At 40.3% G+C, this 19,325-nt stretch overlaps 1 protein-coding gene across 3 annotated transcripts in view; it reads left to right on the plus strand.

Moving 5' to 3' along the window:
* rtn3 (reticulon 3) overlaps positions 1-19,087 on the plus strand; it is a 32,601-nt gene extending 13,514 nt beyond the window's left edge. For all 3 annotated transcript variants that reach the window (XM_073474453.1, XM_073474454.1, XM_073474455.1), the window contains 6 exons: positions 7,720-7,927; positions 9,242-9,380; positions 12,446-12,515; positions 13,940-13,986; positions 15,120-15,178; positions 15,288-19,087. In XM_073474453.1, coding sequence (XP_073330554.1) covers positions 7,720-7,927; positions 9,242-9,380; positions 12,446-12,515; positions 13,940-13,986; positions 15,120-15,178; positions 15,288-15,336 — 572 coding nt within the window. In that variant the 3' untranslated portion in view covers positions 15,337-19,087. The remainder of the gene's footprint in view (positions 1-7,719; positions 7,928-9,241; positions 9,381-12,445; positions 12,516-13,939; positions 13,987-15,119; positions 15,179-15,287) is intronic.
* Positions 19,088-19,325: the final 238 nt, after the last annotated feature.

Genomic DNA, 19,325 nt, shown 5'->3' on the forward strand with positions numbered 1-19,325 from the left:
TAGATGGCGTGCCAGCGTTACGGAGCCCAAAGAGGGGATGACATGTAACACAACAGAGTTGGCATATACTGTGATGCCGTATAATATACATGGCATAACATTGCAATAACAATCATTTACCATCTCTGTTATGGCAGTTGATCCCGTCCTCTGATCAGAGGGTATGGGGCTCCTGGACCTCGTTGTCTCCCCAGTTTGCAGATGTTTTTGGTTGATGTTCTTCTTTGAGTTAGTTTCTACCTACAGTTTGCTGCTTTTCAAATCCTCCTCTGGTGTGTGACACACATTTCACGTTATCAGTCCCTGTCCTGTCAGCTCACTGACTCACACTTTCTGCACCGATGTCAATTCAGTTCTGTTACTACCTCCACTGCTGGTTCAAAGGCAAAACAACAATGCTCCCCTGTCCCCCATTCGAACCTTTTGTAAAGAATCTTAAGGTGGAATAATGGCCCAACATTCCTGCTTTGAACAGGCTGTGTAAAGGGGCTTATGTTTACATATCCTATAAATGCAGGAACAGGTGTTATGGCAAGACTAAAAGACAGCACTCTCCCTAGCCATCTCCTTATTTTATGGAGTATAATTTGCACTTTGACAAACAGTTGCAACTTCTCACCTGTCAGCAAGGAGTTATACTATGAGAGCATAAAGGCCTTAGTATGCTAAAAATGAATTAGGTCAGACACTTCAAAAGTGTCTATACCTGATCTTAAAGGTCACACTACACTTTCTTACAGTGTCCCTTTTTAAAAGCATTGCCTTGTCTGTTTGTAGAAGTTCACAAGCAATTCATTGGACAGTAGTTGCGTGAGACTGAACTGGGTCACTGTTTTTGTGAGAAGTAGACTTTAAGTTAGTAAAATGAAAGAGATATCGATGTTGCAATACATAGAAAACTGTTTTATCATTAAGCTAACAAATATTCTTTTTTCAATTTACAACAGTTAAGCGTTGAAAAAGTCACAAATCATATTTGTCAAATGCAGATTACTTACAGTTTTAACAAGGTTTAGCTCTGTTGAAGAATTAACTTATTTAGTTTAGATTTAGTTGAATCAGTCGCTCATAAGCATGAATATGAAGATTTCATTATCATCTGCCATGGACTAACAAAACCCTTAGTTTCTAGTGCAGATTACTACAGCATGATAGCACATGTGTGCTATGCCATGAAACAGTAAGGTAATTGGAGCAGGTGTTCTCGTGTCAGAATGTCTAAGTGCCTGATGCAATAAAGAATACCACACGCAGCTCTCACTGGAGAGAGACACCTCTCAATGTTCAGGGACTCCGCCTTTTGGTTTACACGTAATGCTAATAACATTTGGAACTTAAGATGGTGATATCATTGATTACCGCATGACCCACCCTGTCACATTTAAGGAGATTGTTTCAAGTAAAAACTATGTATTTATTGAGCTACGATACACAATCTTTATATGGAAAGTCATGGAGACATGGTTGGTGGTATGCAAAAGCTGTAGAGACAGCAGTTGTCAGAGATTATAGTATCCAAACCACAATGTAGTGTGCTATATGGGCACAAAGGCTGCATATGGTCAGGTGATCCCCACTCCATCTGAGCTTTTGACCCTCTCTTGCCCTCTGTCCTTTTACAGCTCGGCAGTGGTCCATTGACGGGAGAGTGGGTGGGGGTTTAAATATGGTGCCCAAGTGTTGGCTTGCAACAACCTTGGAAGTCACGGGTTACAGTCAATCCCCAGTGTCAGGTTTCTACTTTGATGCAGCTTTCCACAGCAGACGAGATGAAGACCATGACATGATGATAAGGCATGGCACAAAAAAACAAAGTGATGCAAAATTGATTGCATATTTTAAGGCCATCAATTATTTTGGTGCCATAATTTATACTCCAGTTTCAGGCAAGATGCCATCTTGGCAAATTAGTTTGCTTTAAAGTCTTTCAGCCCTCACTTGTCCCATCTTCCTCTTTTCATCCAGGTCCAGCTGTCCCCTTTTCTTTAAAAACTATGTTTATAAAAGAGTGTGAGCACTACTTAACCAGCCTGTTTCCATGCACCACAGCTTACTGTGATACTTATTGTGTATACTCTTCATTAAAAGTTGACCAGAGCAAGGGCAAAGTACAAGCTACTAGGTTTTATTTTTCAGGAGCAGCCAGTTCTGCAGTACACTCCCTTTCTCTTCAAACACGATCTCCATTCCAAACACATATGCACAGAGCCTGGTATGCAGACAGTAATCCTAACACATGCAGTGGTCTGTCTACATGTGTTGAATACTTTACCCTAGAGTTGGCACATCAGAGAACAGGGTGCTGGTGTTCTAGCAACCAGAAATTAGGGGAAAGTGTGCAGAAGAGACATAAGGAAATGCCAATACAGCTTTATTTTAATGCTTTAATGTTCATTGTTCTGTGAAGCTTATTAACAGTGCACAAAATGTATGCGTTTCCTAATTATGATGTTGATGATGTTGGTGTTTAAGAGGAAGCTCTGTTTTGTGTCGTGTTCTGTAGATGAGCCTGTGTTGTTGAATCCTCCCCCCACAGCCATGAGCTGTGCTATTTTAGTGCTTCTCTGCAGTGCTGCTCTACAACTGAGTAGGTTATTAGGCGGGGTACATTTGGCTAGGTGAGTTTGTTTCAGTTGGTGTGCCTGTCGTCATGCTGAATATGCTTGACACTTGCTGCATTGCCATCCAAGTTTTTGGTTAAAAAAAAAAAAAAAACATTTTGAAAACTTCTATCAAACCCGTCTGTAATACTCCATTTATCCCTGGGTCGACCCTGCAGTAGTCACAGGTATTTATCACCTGGGGCTCGGCTTGGCTGTGACGTGTAACGCACCAATTTATTCCCTTTTTGGGTGTGATGCTATGACGTGAGTTGAAGTTAAAGCTGCTGGCTTGGTAATATCTTTCCACCTGTCTCTGTCGAGCAGCTCTGGACATCGTTCAGTCGGTGGCAAGTTTGAAAGAGACGCCAAAGTTATGAAAAAAGAAACCGTTGTTTGTGGCTTGCACGTGGTCTGAGCCTGTCAGCTGCCTCATCTGTACTGTGCATGTGCAACTCTCAGATATCAGAAAGAAGAGAGATGTCTCACTCGTTAGACACTTCTGTTTCAGAATATTTTTAAGACAAGTTTCACATTTTGTCTGGATGTGTCCTGATGAGGTATATGATCTGCTGCTTTCTACTCACTGAAAGTGACACACAAGGGAAAAAAAACAGAAGGGCAAACTCATCCACTGGCGATGTGAATGGATTTTTTATTGCCACTTATTAGTGGGTTACCCATGTTAAAACGCTAATTTTGGTATAAAAGTGGTATGATAGTGATTAAATCCATATGGTGGTAACCAAAATTGATTCTCTACATTTCTTTGTGGGCTAGTTCTAATAGCAGAATTGTTGTCAGCTGGCTTTGGTTTAGTTAAAACCAAGCAGTCCATTTGTGTTCAGATTTGTGTTAATGCTCTGTAAATATTAGTTAAGTGGAAGAAAGGCACCTGTAAATACTTGAACCTGTGTCAGTGTTGGCATTTGACTCTCCATTAAGCTGTCTGACATGGACCTGTAATGTCTTGTTTGTGAAGGTTATTATCTTGATTTTATTCAGAGGCAATAACTGCTGTCAGGATTTGTACTGCGGTCAAATGACAGAGCATGGTTTGAACAGGCATAATGTTTTTTTACATAGTAAAATAATTGTATTGCCAATTACTCCATTTGAAAAGTTAGTCATTAAGACCGTTCATAATTTATCATTGCTACACATCATTGTTTTGGTTCTCCAGACCGACAACTTTTCTTTCATCAACATGTTTTCAGAGAAAAAGCTCATGCTGCATCATCAATATGATGATTTTGTTAGACAAACTATTATCATGCTTTTAAGGCTTACAGTCAACACCTTTTTCCTGCACATAGTAGAATAGGGTCTCTCTATTAATGCAGTGAATCATTTCAATTTGGGGTCCCACAAGCGCACAGTAGGGTTGGCTGATGAAAAAATTCTCAAAACAATTAGATTTTTAGCCAAAGACTGGACCAGACAATGCCTGTTTTACCACTAGGTGGTGGCCTCAGAGTGTAGCAGCACCACAATCCATCAGGACAACTGTGACACAGTATTTCTGTTTCTCACAACCACTCAACTTGTAAATGTATTATCAAAATAAAATAAGTCTCCGGCCTAGTGCAACTTTAATGATGTGATGCCACTAGCTATATTCCAGGTACGGGAACTTTGCAAGTCACTGAGTTTTCCACAACCTGTTCCTGCAAATGTTTCACAATAAAAGCCATGTTTATCTGTTAAGCCCGAGCAGATATTTACTCAGATCCAGTAACATACATACTTATACTGACACATCTGAACAAATATTTTTATTAATTATGGGCATGTAATTTTCAAGCAGAGACCCAAAATAGAGGCTAGTTCTTAACAGGTTAAGAAATGAAGGGTTTTCGTCACTGGAATATTAGAGGCCTTTTGATCTGTAACGGATACAGGAAGTGTATAAACAGCGTAATGCAGTAACTTTAATACAGGAGTGGATCAAATCAAGGCTTTGAGTTCTCTCTGGTGGACGGTTGAAGGAAAGTATAGCGGCACTGTTTGCACAACTCTCTACTCTACATCACAACAAAACATAGGGAGGCACTACCCTCTGGCGCTGAGCTAATCTAACTAATGGCATGCTGTTAACTCTGCCCACCTACAAATGCCGGTTCAGTCGGTTTGCTTAATCTCATACAGGCTTAAACTTGTAGACCAGACCGGACTGGCAAAACCAGAAACCAACCCAACCTGAGCACACAGGCCTCAATTTACTAAACAGGGACTACAACTAACAATTGTTTTCAATGTCATTTACTTTAGTCAATAAAATTTAGAAATTTGTGGAAAATTACCATCAAAATTCCAAGGTCCAGAGTCCAAGGTTTCATTTTCAAATGTCTTTTTGTTCAGCCAGCAGTCCAAAACATAAAAATATTCCATTTACAGTGACATAAAACCGAGAAAAGCATCAAATTCTCACATTGGAGAAGCTGCAACCAGAGAATGGTTGGTTGGAGTTTTTGCCTATTAAATTACTTTAACAGAATGACAGAATGACAGACTATTTGGTCATTGTGATATTGAGTTATGTGCTGTAGGGAGTTTAGGGGGAGCATCAGTCCGAAATGTTCACCGATGGGATTAGGTACGTTATAGCCAGTAGAAGACAAAATAGCAGATGGCTTAGATTCAGATGACACAAGGCATGGTTGCATTTATTCACTTCATCAGTGGTGACTATCGTTGGGCGGATGGCTGACAGCGATCGACCACTGAGCTCTGTACATCATGATTTAAATCATCTATAATGGTGGTAGAAGGCTTGTGGTTGTGTGTGTCGCTTTAAGAGCAGCACAGTGAAAGCAGGCCACTGCGCCTCAGCAGAGAGAGCCGGCTGAGAGAGAGATAATGAACGAGGGCCGTCAAGCTCCGGCTGCCTCCCTGTGGGTACCGGCAGCAAAGCATGCTGGGAGGACGCACACACCCCTGCAGTGCAGGATGAGGAAACCCCAATCATTGTTGTCAGATAAAAACATCTCCAGGGAAGTCAACTTTGTTTCCAGCTTGCCCACCCTTCAGTTGATGTATTGAAACGGGAATTATGAATCATGAATCGGCTTTTCCTCAGATGTGTTCAACCAGCTGATTTGATAGGTGGAAATTGTATTGTACTGGAGTTTTGAGGTTTTCACACAGTCTCATTGTAGGCTCAACAGACTGAATCGAGAACAACAGAGATGTCCCTGTTACTGTCTGAGCCCCACAGCAGTGCTGCTGCTGCTGCTGCTGCTGCTGGCTTTCTCTCACCTTCCTGTAAACAGGTTCAGCTCTTGGCATGCTGAGCACTATTGTTTGTTAATGAACATTAACCACTAAATGAAGTTTCAGAAGTTAAGTAGTCAGACTGCCTGGTATTGAATGTAATGCAAAAGATGGTATTGGTATGGTATTCTATCAAATTGTCTCATCAGAGTTTGAGAAATGCTGGTAGTTACATTTTCAGACTTTTTTCTTCAGAGTTTGGGTATTGCAGAGGGTCATGGAAGCGCTTTCTCCCAGACTATGGTTCAAAGTAGGGCTGCACAATTAATTGAAATTTAATCAAAATTTCAATGTGGCCAAGTGTATTATTCAAATCGCAAGAAGCTGCAATGTATTGATGTATTGTACACTGTGCGACAAAACGGCATCATGATGAAGTACTGTAGTGCTGCAAAGATATCCTGGCCTACAAATCTTGTCCTCTAGATGTAAGAAAACATGTTTGTTTGGTACAGACTCCAAAAAATGTCACATCTTTTATGATTTTAAGTATTCAATTTAAGTATTAAGTAGGATTTTTTGTGAAAATGTAAACTGATGCCATGATCATGCCCACTAATCGTGAATCATTTTGTAATCTGTCAAAATAATCACAATGAGTTTTTGACCATATCATGCAGTCCTACTGCCACCCCATATAATGAGCAGATGACGTTGCTTAGCACAGAAATTGTTGCAGAAATAGGGTGATGGGCAGGAGCAAGTGCAAAAAAGTGGCATTTATTAACAATGGATAACTGAAATGTAGGAAGGATGGAACTGGGGAAATTTGGGGGAAACGTTTAGCTGAAGCACCTGCCACCTACATGCAAGCTTTAATAGCAGAATTCAGGCAGCCCACAATTTACAGCTTTTTTAGGAGTTAATTCTACACTGTGGTCAGTTTTGAGGCTGTAGTTAACCCGCCTTTACATAGTGAACATAAGACACAGTACTAAGTGAGAGTCAGAAACTTGAAAACATCTAAAGGAATTAAGATTCTCTGTGCATTCCATGACGCCAAAGATTTAAAGTCAGAAGGGCTCACTTGGCAAAATATAGGATTTAAGCTTCCTGAAGCAACACAGGTCTCTATGATTTAATTTTTTTTTAAAAAGCTAGCTTAGGAATATCCATTTTTAAAATGTATGCTGTCTACATTTCTGACTGTGTAATGGAAGTCGGTGTTCTACTACATAGGAAATAGCTGCAGCTGTTTTCACTTTTCTGTGATATGTGTGTTAAGATCCAATATAACGTGTGGGCCCATTACAGTAGCTGGCCTGAACTGTCCCTGAGGCATCGGTCCACATGGTTTCTCCACCACTTACACAAGGCTTTTTTAAATACCCCCTTTTTCCCCACGCAGAGGGAACGAGTGGCAGTTTGAGAGTGCCAACCCATTCCTGCATTACATAACCGCCTTGTATAGAGGCTATCGCTTCTGCATGCACGACTCCTCACAGGACAAGCATACAAACATGAGACGGGCATCTACAGCAGCGCCCCTTTCTCAGTTATTTTCAACTGCAGATGCCAACGGAGATTCATGTTTTATTAGGCCTGAGTGGCATAGTGGGAGGTGTTTTTTCTTTTTTGGCTGATAAGTTTTGCAAGGCCAATAACAATATGTTTCCATTAAAGCAACTAGTTGCAAACAAATAATTGAATTCTCATGTTGTGACTGCGGCCTGTATTTATCTCTGCTGCAGATTGAACCAGTCCTTTATGTAAAATCGATTTAGAAAGAAACCTTCCTATTTTCTAATCTGCTCCTGTTTTAAGGTTTATGTCAGTGTAAATTCATTGTAAGCCAGTTCTAGGCAAACCAGTATCGGTCTAACCCCCTCCCTCCACCTCTCTGCAGTGAAGGATCTGATACACTGGCGAGACCCCAAGAAGTCGGGCTTGGTGTTCGGCCTGTCCATGCTGCTGCTGCTGTCGCTGGCAGCCTTCAGCGTCATCAGTGTCATCTCTTACCTGCTGCTGGCCCTGCTCTGTGTCACCATCACCTTCCGCATCTACAAGTCTGTCGTCCAGGCCGTGCAGAAGTCCAGCGATGGACACCCCTTCAAGTAAGACCATAGCCTCACTAAAGATTCAACAGTACTTTGCTTTGACCTTTTTCATACTTGTTTAGATTTGATTGGCCTGGCTTTGATGAGGCCAAAAATCAATGTTATTAGTTTGATGCTCGAATTGGCAAAGAATTCCGTGTTTCCCTCAGGACATCTCTTTGTCTCTCTCTGACCTAGAGAGGGCATAGGTGACCATACCAAACTATGAACTCCTTTAAGCAGAAAGGCTTGTCAGTATTTTATATTGCTCCCTACATTTTTGAAGCCTCAAAAAAAGAAAAGTTCCATGTTTAGAGTGCTTCTTTTGTTTTTTTTGCTTTAGAAAAAGGAACTAGTCAAACTTGTATTTATATTGCAGCATGGAAAAGTGACAAAATGAAGGAAGCTGAGATTTTAAACTAATTAAGTAATTCAAATTTAATTTCTAGATCTCAAAATGTTCCATACTTGGAATGCTCGCTAAGTTGCTAAATGCTATGGGTTGCACAGTCAGATGCACATGCTGCTGCAAAGTGTGCAACACTCCAGAGTAAAACATTCACCCATGGTAAGATGATACATTTTACCCATCTGTTTAAAATAACGTAAGGAGGATAAATTATTGATTGAGATGTAACTCATTGCAGTGCACTGAGCCATGCTCCTGCTCTGTAGTGCCACATGTTTTAAACTGCTGCCTCATATAAACCATTTAAACACACACAGCTGGAAAGACTACCAAGTTTCAGAATGTTAGAGGTCAGGCCTGACAGTGCCTGATGTAACCTCTGCCATTTTTTCTGCTTTTATTTATAGAACAACTTTTATGGTGGAGCCAGAGCCCAGGGCAATGCTTCACAAAGTTCAGAACACAGCTCCTCTTCAAAGGCTCAAAGCTAGATCCTCTTCATAGCTCATAATTCAGAAAAAGAGAAAATGGATATTTAAGTAGTAGTGGGTAGTAGTTTGTTCAATTCTCAGTTTGTTCCGTTTTGAAATAACTCTTCAACCACTTTAGTTTCAAAACATCATGCCTGACTTCCCAAGAGTGCAGACTGGAAACTGAGTTTTGAAAGTAAGACATCTCTAGACTTGGCCAAGTAATCATTGGGTCATAAGTCTTAGTCAACGCCTCTATAAACCTTACACAGATTGGTATGGTCAGTTTGTGCTACGAGGTAAGATGATTCTAAAAAGATGAGCCTTCTATTAGCTTCTCCCTTAAAGCTGTTCACCACTGGCTGGTTACGTTGTTTTCCTGCAGCACTTTCAGCCTGGACACTAAGCCTCATTTTGTGCTCACCCTCCTCTCCTCCTCCTCCCTCTCTGCAGAGCGCTGATGGATAAGGATGTCAGCATCCCCCCAGAGACTTTCCGCAAGCACGTGGACACCAGTCTGACCTACATCAACCGAGCCCTGAAGCAGATGAGCCGCCTCTTCCTGGTTGAGGACCTCGTGGACTCCCTGAAGGTGAGCAGCTCCAGCCTTCAGTAACTGTCCACTGTCACCCTGAGCTCTAATCATTTATTCGATTAGCATTTTTTTACCTCTCTGTCCCATAAAGACCCCTCTCTGGGGTGCAGCCTTTTTATAGCTCTGATTTATATGGTAGTAACTCATCACTGGGGGAAATCAGTCAAATTATAGTAAATTCCAGTAGCTATTTAGAGAATATAACCCAAACCGGTGGCAGGTCAGGTCACATAGTTTATTCAGCTGTCATGAAACACATCTGTCTCACTGTGATCTATAAATGTGCCTCAGAAATTAACCATTCATTTGGGGACTTCCTGACTGTTCATGTATAAAAAATGGTTGAGTGTGAGATTCAATGTTATCAAAATTAAAACATTGATAAAACAAAGGAAGGGTGACATTACAACTAAATGATTATTTCTCAAGAATGTCTTTTCATAAGAAAAGTGAATAAACATCTGGATAAGGTTACAACATCAACTGAAAGAGTTACGACTAGAGAACAGCGCATGCTGATTCATTTTGTTACAGCAGCAGTGGGGTTCGCTCGCTCTAGGTCAAAGTGTGTCTGTGAGTTATGATGTAATAACTAAATTCGTCTGCAGTATGCACATGCTATATGTAAGTGGAGAGAGTTACTAGTTGCTGTAATCATTCCTCCTGTCCCGGCCTTTGTAACGTGACTCTGCTGTAAGAGGAGGGGACAAACTCCATAGTTCTAATTCTGAGTAAAAATACATTGAGTTCAGCTGAGCAGCATGAGCTAGACACTTTCTGCAAGACTGCATTCCTTATCAATCAGCTGAACTCCCAATCATTCAACATGTGCTTTTCATCAGGTGATAAGATGAATGGTTCTGGCTTGAGTAGATTATCTGAAATGTTCAATAAAACAATACACATTACACTATAAAACATTAAAAAAATTCACACCTTACAAACCAAATCATTCTTTCCTTCTTTTAATTTCATTTCTGTGCATCCATTTTTACCATGAACTGACATGATCTTTTCACCGTTAGCTATTTACATTGCAGCATCTGAACATAACTTTAGCAATTGTCACAGGTTCTGCCACTGTTCTCCACCAGCTTTTAAGACCGCTGATACTAAATGCAGCTACCAGGTGTTTTCAGGGGTTGTTGGCAGATCACCACCAGGCGAGCACATGTGTCATCACATCCTAAAAAGATAGTGATGGAAGAAATATTCAGATCCTTTTAAGTAAAAGTACAAAACATACTCCTTGTCAGACCACTCCAAGTCACAAGATAAATATGAAGGTTCGTGAGATGATTAATGAGGTGGAAAAAAGTCAAATAGTTATTTAAATTAAATTAATATATTTAGAGGTGAAATCTCTTTGGAGGAACTCCTAACAACTAAGAGACATTTGAAACATGACGAGTTGCTCAAACTACCTTCCACAGTTTTTGTAAGGAAACCCCTGGTTTAATCTTTTAATGTGTCACACTGCCCTGGATTCACCACTATCAATTCAATTTATATTTCATGTTCACATAAACATGACAGAAAATTAATAACAGTGTCAGCACCATGTTCTATTGTTGTCTGTCCCACAACTGCTTACTTGTCTCACCTACCAGACAGCACACAAAAATGAGGACAGTCCCACTGTGGCTTTTCTTATGACGTAGATCCAAAACATCCCAGTTTCTAAAGCACAGTGGAAGAACCTCATACTAAAGTCTTACAGGGTTCGTAAATGTTAAGGTTCTGAAAAATCCTCAAGTTATGGGTGGAGTCCCAGCCTATCCTTTAAAGGCCCTTCAAACCAAAACAGGGAATTTGGCTTATTTTTATTCTGTTGCCCCTCCCGAACAGATGCAACAAAGCTAATGGGGACAGAGTCACAGAGTCGTGAGAAGAGGTCTGATCAGCCTTTAATACAACTGCCATCTTCTTTAATCACACTTTTTATGCTAAGAATGCTCAAAACAGTATTTGGTGTCTCACCTGTGATGGTGAAGATTAAAAAAGCCCCAGTCATCAACTTAAAGTTCCCCTCAGATGCGTCTTTTTAATAAAAAAAATCAAAAACAATGAACATTCTTAAATCTCCTCCTTCTGCCTCATTAAAGATATGGAGTTTATGATGTAATATGTTAATGTCTGTGTTTTGTATATTGTACCACAATTGACTTTCTAAGGAGTTGTGTTCACAAAATAATTTCATACACACACATTCGAGACTCTGATTTTTAGATCAACACAGATCACCAAGTGAAATACATTCTTGAGTGGAGGACAAACTGATCATTTGTTACTGTTATTAACCCAAGTGATAAATAATTTTTAAAAAGTTTATCGCCAGCTGCATTATCATATCAGAGGTGGTAAATGGCAAGTGGCTGGCACCTGATTTCAATCAGATACCTACAGAGAGACAGAGAGGACCAGGCCTTTGTTTGAAGCAAGCTTATAAAACAGAGGAAGTTAGAACTCAAATGATGTTTCTTATATAAATCTTTGATGTGATATGATATTGTAGTCGGCCAATGTATTTTCCTTCAGTAAATTCACCATCATCATATTCCACATCCTGCTGCTCTCAGCTTGTCTTTTTTATTCACTGATTACTTCCAGTCAATTCTACTTTGTGATAACTGTTCAGCTTATATTTATGAAACTACAAACAGATGTTCACAGGGGAACAACCCCCCCCCCCCCCCTTTTTACAGCAATTGCATAATCATGATGTAAAAAGAAGTAGAAATAAATAATGAACAACAAAGTTATTTAAGGTGTTTTCAGCGAGGTGGTGACATTACCGTTGTTTCACTAATGGAGTAAGTCCTGTGGAAGTGAACATTATTATATTCTGAATTTACCTTGTGAGCCAAGTATAATCGCACCCACCATCATCGTGTTTTTCTGGCCTTTTATTAGTTTGTGTAGGCCACTATTATTTCACCGTATGATGTCCTCACATAGCAGTTAAACTATGAACTAGTCATACATGACGTTGGATGTAGTCCTACAAATGCTCCATCTCTCTGAGTTGCCCTGTGGGCTTCTTTGTCTGTTGTCCTCACCAGCTGGCTGTGGTCATGTGGCTGTTCACCTACGTAGGAGCCGTCTTCAATGGAATCACCATTCTCATCCTGGGTAAGTACCGTGGGAACCAAGAGTCTGGCCACATTCACATTCATTTACCCATTGAATTTAAAGACGACATTAAAAGGAAAACACTGCACAGTATCGTATCATATAAAGAGACTCTTAGCTGTAAATTTCGACACATTGTTGCAACTCGCCGCAGTTTCTTGTGCTGTTCTGTACTCTAATCCCTTTAAATGGTACACAGACAACTACTTTCTCATTATGAAAGCCTTGAAATTGATCGAGTCTGATTGGTCCAATGACATCACTGACTGCTAATTGATGTACTGCTAACAACAAGCATTTTCATTCATTTGACTTATTGAATATTTGATGTGTCTGACTTGATCACATCTCTGCTTGCTTTCCACCTTCTTTGTTATAAGTTGCTTTGACCGGTTGAAGAGAAAAAAAACTGCCCTCTAATGCAAACCAAGAAGGACAAAATATAGGTCAAAGAAGTGCTTTAATTTGTTCATGGGAAGTCATAGAAATAGCAATGGAGTTTTACAATGTCTGAACAGTCAGATTATGGTTATGACTGACATTTTCTAATAGAGGCGTACATAATAACATGGCGTGCTATTAAATAAGAGCAGTATGTAAAAGTTGTCTCTGTGAGACCATAACAGCCCTCGGGTGTTTTAATGAGGCCACCATGCTCATTTAGTCTGCTGGTCCAAGTGATGTGCAGTGGGTGGACAAAATGGCTCAGAGGCTGTGGTGAGCAGCTCACCACACTTTACTGTCCCATGATGGATGTCAGGCATTAAGACAGCACCCACTAATGCTTTGCTCCACTGTGGTCCAATAGTTTGACCGCATCTGAAGGCTTTCACGCAACTTGTGCCATCTTTAAGTGGAATAATGTAAACTTACAAATGAGCATTTTACCAAAGCGGTGACTGAATGGATGTTATATTGTTTAACGTTATACCTAGAACGACGCAAACAGCCACTAATAAGACAATGATGGAAAAGAGACAAAAAATGCTGCTTACAATGTTTTGCTGACAAATGATCTAAGTAGATTCTGTGAAGAGCAGTCATGTGTCCCTGCCTCGTTCATAGTATTTTCTGTAGCTAGGCAACCAACCAGATTATACAGTCTCCTTCCTGTTTACAACAGCACGCATGCCATGAATGGACATGTAATATGTATGTGTGTTGTATGGATCAACATTATTTCTGAAATGATGCTAAAACGCTCGTCTGGATGCAGATTTTTTTAATCTAAAACCCTGTTTACAAAAATTCCCATGTACGTGTGGACTACACCTGAGACAATCCTGCAACAAGGGCTTTCTGCCCTATGTAAATCTTTGGGTCAGGCTTTTAATATATTGAGCCTTATGACAGTGTCCCCATTATGTACCTATAAGTCGGTATGCTGTTGATTTCCTGACATCTCTTATTTCCATGTTCTCCAGCTGACATCCTCCTCTTCGCTGTGCCGCCGGTCTACGAGAAGAACAAGGTGAGAGTGTGACCCTCAGTCACAGGTCATGATGATGAATGTATCTAATGAGCAGCTGAGTCTTGGACCCTCCCTGAGAGCAGCGATGACATCACTTGTTAGAGAACATACCCATCAGCAGTGAGCTCACTGGATGACTCCAGTCTTCAGCAGACACTGAAGGCTTTCTGCGTCTCTGTTGTTGCTGTCCAGCACCCAGCTGCTGAGAATGTGAAGTAATTCCACTGTTCGGTTAAATAAGGGTGGCCGTCATCATCATGTTGATGCACATGATGCAAAATGGCAGTTATGGGGATTATACTCAAGAACGGACGTTTTGTTGTGTTCATTTACCAAGACTGTCTCCTGGTAACACTACATGCTTCCTCTAAAAATGAGGTTTCTAGTTGCTTCTTTGCCTGTGAATTTTGGCACAGTTAATGCTTAGACCAATGTTGTCATGGTGATTGTTTTAACTTTTTTTTTTTTCAATCGTGATCCAAACTGAGTTTTAAATGTTGACCTCAACAGTGAGGTGGGGGGGAAGTTTGGGAATTTTATGTACATAAAATGGTGGGCCCATAGTAACTCCACAGTGAAGCTCCCGTATAGCCAAACCACCTAAATTTAGTGTGGTGGAGAAATGATTTCACTCTAAGCTCCTTCTGGATGTCTGAGCTCATCACCCTGCTCTTTAACCTGGAGTATACTCAAAATGTGTTGTTCAACCACGTCTAACACCAAGCATTGATACTTGAATCATCATCTGATCTCATGCTAAAAATCCAGAGATACAGCAAGTTCCTTCAGCTAGTTTCCAACCCAAAACGGCAGTCCACCATTTTCCAGCAGAGTACCACCTGGTGTTTACTCTCTCCCAAAATGCTCTAAACTCTCACACATGATGAGACAAACAAACTATATCAGCAGAGATTTGATTTGAGCTCACCAAACTGTCCACTCTTCTTTCCATTGAAACAGAACTTAGTTATATCAGTTATACATTGACTAAATGGCTCTTAGTGTTAGCCCTTAGCTTCAGCTGATTCTCAGCAATGATCGTGGGATTTCACAGTGATGCCTGGCTTGTCTCTATTTAGAGGACTTGTTTTCCCAGACAGATGCTCACCTTCTCTCATCCTTTCTCCTCACAGACCCAGATTGATCAGTACATTGACCTGGCACGTACTCAAGTCAACACCACAATGGCCAAGTAAGTGTAGTCTGATCTCTAAGGAGTGTGTTCTACGTGGTTATGTTGCAGTGTAGCTTTCATCCACCGATCCACATTTTTTTTAACCTGTTTTTGTTTTCTCTCCTAGGTTGCAAGAGAAACTTCCCGGAGCTATGAAGCGCAGCAAAACTGAATGATCACCCACCCAATAGGAATCCTTCATGGCACCATCATTCTCATGTCCATCACCATCTTAAACCCCTTCCCTTCTCCTCCCCCTCTCCAGATAACCCCCGCCCCCAGTCTAACTCCTCCTCCCTACTCCATCAACCATCAGCACCCTACTACACTGAACCTTGCTAGGTAGAAAATCTGAGCTACTCGATATTCAATGTAAAACTACTGCGCAGCTTAACTTGCAAGCATTAAAAAGAACTGTGCCTGTGCAGACAGGAAGCACGTCGCTAGTGAGGAAGTGATGTAACGCCGCGGCGGACCCCGACTGTCTGTGGGCATGCCACAGGGGAATGGAGGCAGGGTCGAGTGAACTAGACTGAATTCTATGACCTGGTTTGGTCGTGTACAGCGAGCAGGGGGTTGATGATGGCTGTTGTGTCACAAAAAAGCAAATGTCTGTACTTTAAACCACATTTCCTTCAAGATAAACAGATGATTAAAGCTGGAAAAGTTAAAGGTAAAAAGTTAAAAAACAAAATAAAAAAGGAATCAAACCAGCCTTTTGGGTGTTATTGTGGCTAGTCTTCTCCTGCTCTCTTGCTCTGCAGCTGTTGTATGGATAGATATGAGTTCATGTTTAGAAGCTGGTAGTGGGTTTGCTGTTACTGAGTGGCCTGTGGCCTGTTAATGAGTTTATTTCCATTCACCATACAGGCACTTGTTTATGTAAGTTTCTGCAATGCACTGAACTTTTATTTTTTTAAAGCCACGAGCAGGTCGAGGTGAAAAGATTGGAACGCTGAACCAGCTGTGATAATTTGGTCTAGTTCACCCTTTTTTGATCAGATGCATTTTTTGAACAGTTTTCTGTATGTAAATACACCTTAAGACAAGTACAGGCTCTCTGCTGTATGGAACATGTTAGCCTCGCTTTTTATATCGAAGAAGTTCCCTCACTTACAGCAGTCCTAACTCCTTTTGTTGCACCTGTTCAAGCCACAAAGTGTTGAGGTCTCACATTCACTTGTAAATTTTGATTCTTCTCATCACTACTTATTACTATTATTGATATTAATCATAGGATGGCTGCTTTGACTCCCTACTAGCTTGACAACAGCATTGTAAGAGTTATGTTAAGTGTCATAATTTTAAACTGGAGGTCTTTCGGAGTCCTCCTGAGAAATAATTCCTGATTGTTTGATAGGTTAAGAGAAACACCTTCTGATGTGTTTTCACACCCTTAAATCTCAAAATGGCCTCCCAGCTCGCTGTTGATGTTTCAAGGAAATCAACTACTGGGCGATGTTGAGTTTTAAAAATATATGGAGTCCAGAGTGTGCCACAAAAATAAATAGACCACATAAAAGTCCACATTATAGCTTTTTTTGAAGGTTTGAATACAGATTTAGTTAAGTATTCTGGAAAAAAAGCTTTTAAGTGGGCTGGGTGTCTGTTGGGGTGGGAGGTAAAGAATGAAATTTGCACATAATTTAATTTGGATTAATTGATAAATGAAAAATCTTTACATTTTCTGTTTCCTTATGTTGTCTTTCAGATTCAGTACACTTAATTGAATAATGAATTTAAAATGGAATCACAAACTTTTTGTGTTGGCGAGCTTCTGTAGCTAGTTATGTTAAACTAATTCTCTTTTAGGTGAAATTGTATCAACTCGTTACATTTTCATACTGAGTCTATGACCATTATTTTAGCACATTTTAGACTCCATACGAAACCCTAACATTGACCTGTGAGAACATTTAGAGATTGGGGTTCGGTGTAACAAAGTTCAGGGGTGCATTTTTGAGTAAAGAGTGTAGCTGAGGAATCTGGAAGCAGTTTTGGGAGTGGATATTAATGAGCTCTGTTTGTCACTGTGTTCTTTTTCTTTGACTGCCATGAAGTGCATGTCATAGTGTAAGCTGGAAACAGATTCTCACCCTTTATATAGGCTGTATCATATTCTTGACCCTGACTTTTTGTTTAATATGATTATTACTCGTGATTGTTTAATGGTGTTTTTGAACTCCGTAAAAACCATAGTCATGTTAGTACTACTGTTTCGTCTCCATATTGTTTAAAGGGATGATTATATAGAAGGAAATGAAATGACAAGTATGTTAGTGTTGCTGTTCATTTCATTGTGCCCCTAAATTAAGTTTGCACGAAGTAAATGTCCCCTGAATACTGAATGGCCAACAGTGGAAGATCACCCTTTCATTGCCTCTCAATGCAGTAATTACTCAAAATACAACTACTCAGATATCTGCCTGTGTGCTGAATGTTTTCTCTGGTGGAACATTCCTCCCCATGCATGCCCTCCACTGCGTGTCGTCTCACAGATGTCTTTGTTGGCCCCTCGTGCATGGTGTCTCATTGAGACTGTTAAAGCCAGAATATGCAACATTTCTGTTCTGATGCCCCTCAGCAGGGCAGGTTATGGCCCCAACGCTTGGCACTCATACTGATGACAGAGGGTAGGGGGGGGGTGGCTGAATACAGACACTGATGATATTATTATACATCCTGTTTATTTGAGAGCCCAAATGATATTTAACAATTTGTCTAAAATGACATCAGTGCACTGACACAAAAAATAGAAATTACCCAAGGAAAAAATGCTGTATTCTAATCTCTAAAACAAAAATAATATCACTGCATATAGTGCAACATATATGCTGATACTGATATATCTGTGATCTGCCAAAATCATTTGATCATTGATCTAGTTTATTTATTTCAATGGGGAGACGTTGCATATTGTATCTTTAAAAGTCTAAGTTATCATTTTCAACAGTGAAGTTGACACAAGCTACTGGAACATGTTTGTATTAGATGTTTGGTTTACATGAGTTCATTTTATTTCAAGGATCAGTTCAACCAAATTACAAGACAACATGTGGAACCCTGGTTTTATCTGCCAGGGTTTTGGGATTTCTTCCTCCAACCCAGCGCCAGACCGTCACGAGTGCTGCTCACAGAATTGGAAGAACAATTTTCAAAAATAGGGATTATTTTTTCAAAAGAAAGTAGTTCCAAGGGAAAGCGTTCAGTGAGCAGCGCAAACTAAATAGCATTTACATCCGTGATCTTGTGGACGAGGAAGAAAAACAAGATGTATTTTACAAATTTAAAAATATTTCTCTGAATTCAGGAGTGAAGTGGAACCAAACCTGCCTGCCCCTGGGGGTTGAGACATTTGTTTGTATTTTAGTTGAACTGAGTCTTTAACGTTTAACCAGCTGAACCTCAGCCCAGACATGTTGTGCTGTAAACATGCTCTCCATATGCACAATACCTTTAAGTGAAACTTTAGTTGAGGAAAGGCCATGTGACCTGTGTTAGTGTGCTACCAAGGCTAAATAGATGACTTCTTCTCAGAATCCTAGTCTGCTTCTTTCTTTAGAGTGTAATATATAATATGAATAAACCTCAGCACATGTTTTCTCCTGTTCCCTCACAGCATGTTGCTTTTCTCCTCTTCCTGTTTGTCCCTGTATTTTCATCGGTATGGGAGTGTGTGGCAGGAGTGTGTTTGACTTTTTTTTTTTTTTTTTGTCTCTGGTGAGTCTTGTTTTGCTTTTGACTCTTTACTGGTATCTAGACATTGTTCTCTAACATCAGCTCTGTTTTGTATTAGCTATGACTTTGGTTCCAATTTTTTGAAGCTTTGGGAAAGATGTTGCAGGAAAAAAAATAAGAAAACTGAAAAAAAGTATGTGGTCTCTGTACTGATGTCAAAGTGAAATTAATAAAAACACGTCAAAGGACTGTGGTGGATCTGTTCTCTTCTCTCTGGGTGGAGGGCACATGAGGGTCTTCAGAAAAACAACCTATATTTCCCAGCATGTCTGCAGCGTGGGAGGACGGACGATTACAAAATACTCCAGATGAAATATCTAAAATAAGAAGATTTGACTTGAGAGGCTTCTGTCTGTTGCTGTTTGGGTGGAGAGAGGATTACTCTTTCTAATTTTAGACCTGGCCAGCATACTAAAACCATTAAGTG

Source organism: Pagrus major, chromosome 10 (assembly GCF_040436345.1).
Source record: "Pagrus major chromosome 10, Pma_NU_1.0".
In the NCBI taxonomy this organism is placed as follows: Eukaryota; Metazoa; Chordata; class Actinopteri; order Spariformes; family Sparidae; genus Pagrus; species Pagrus major.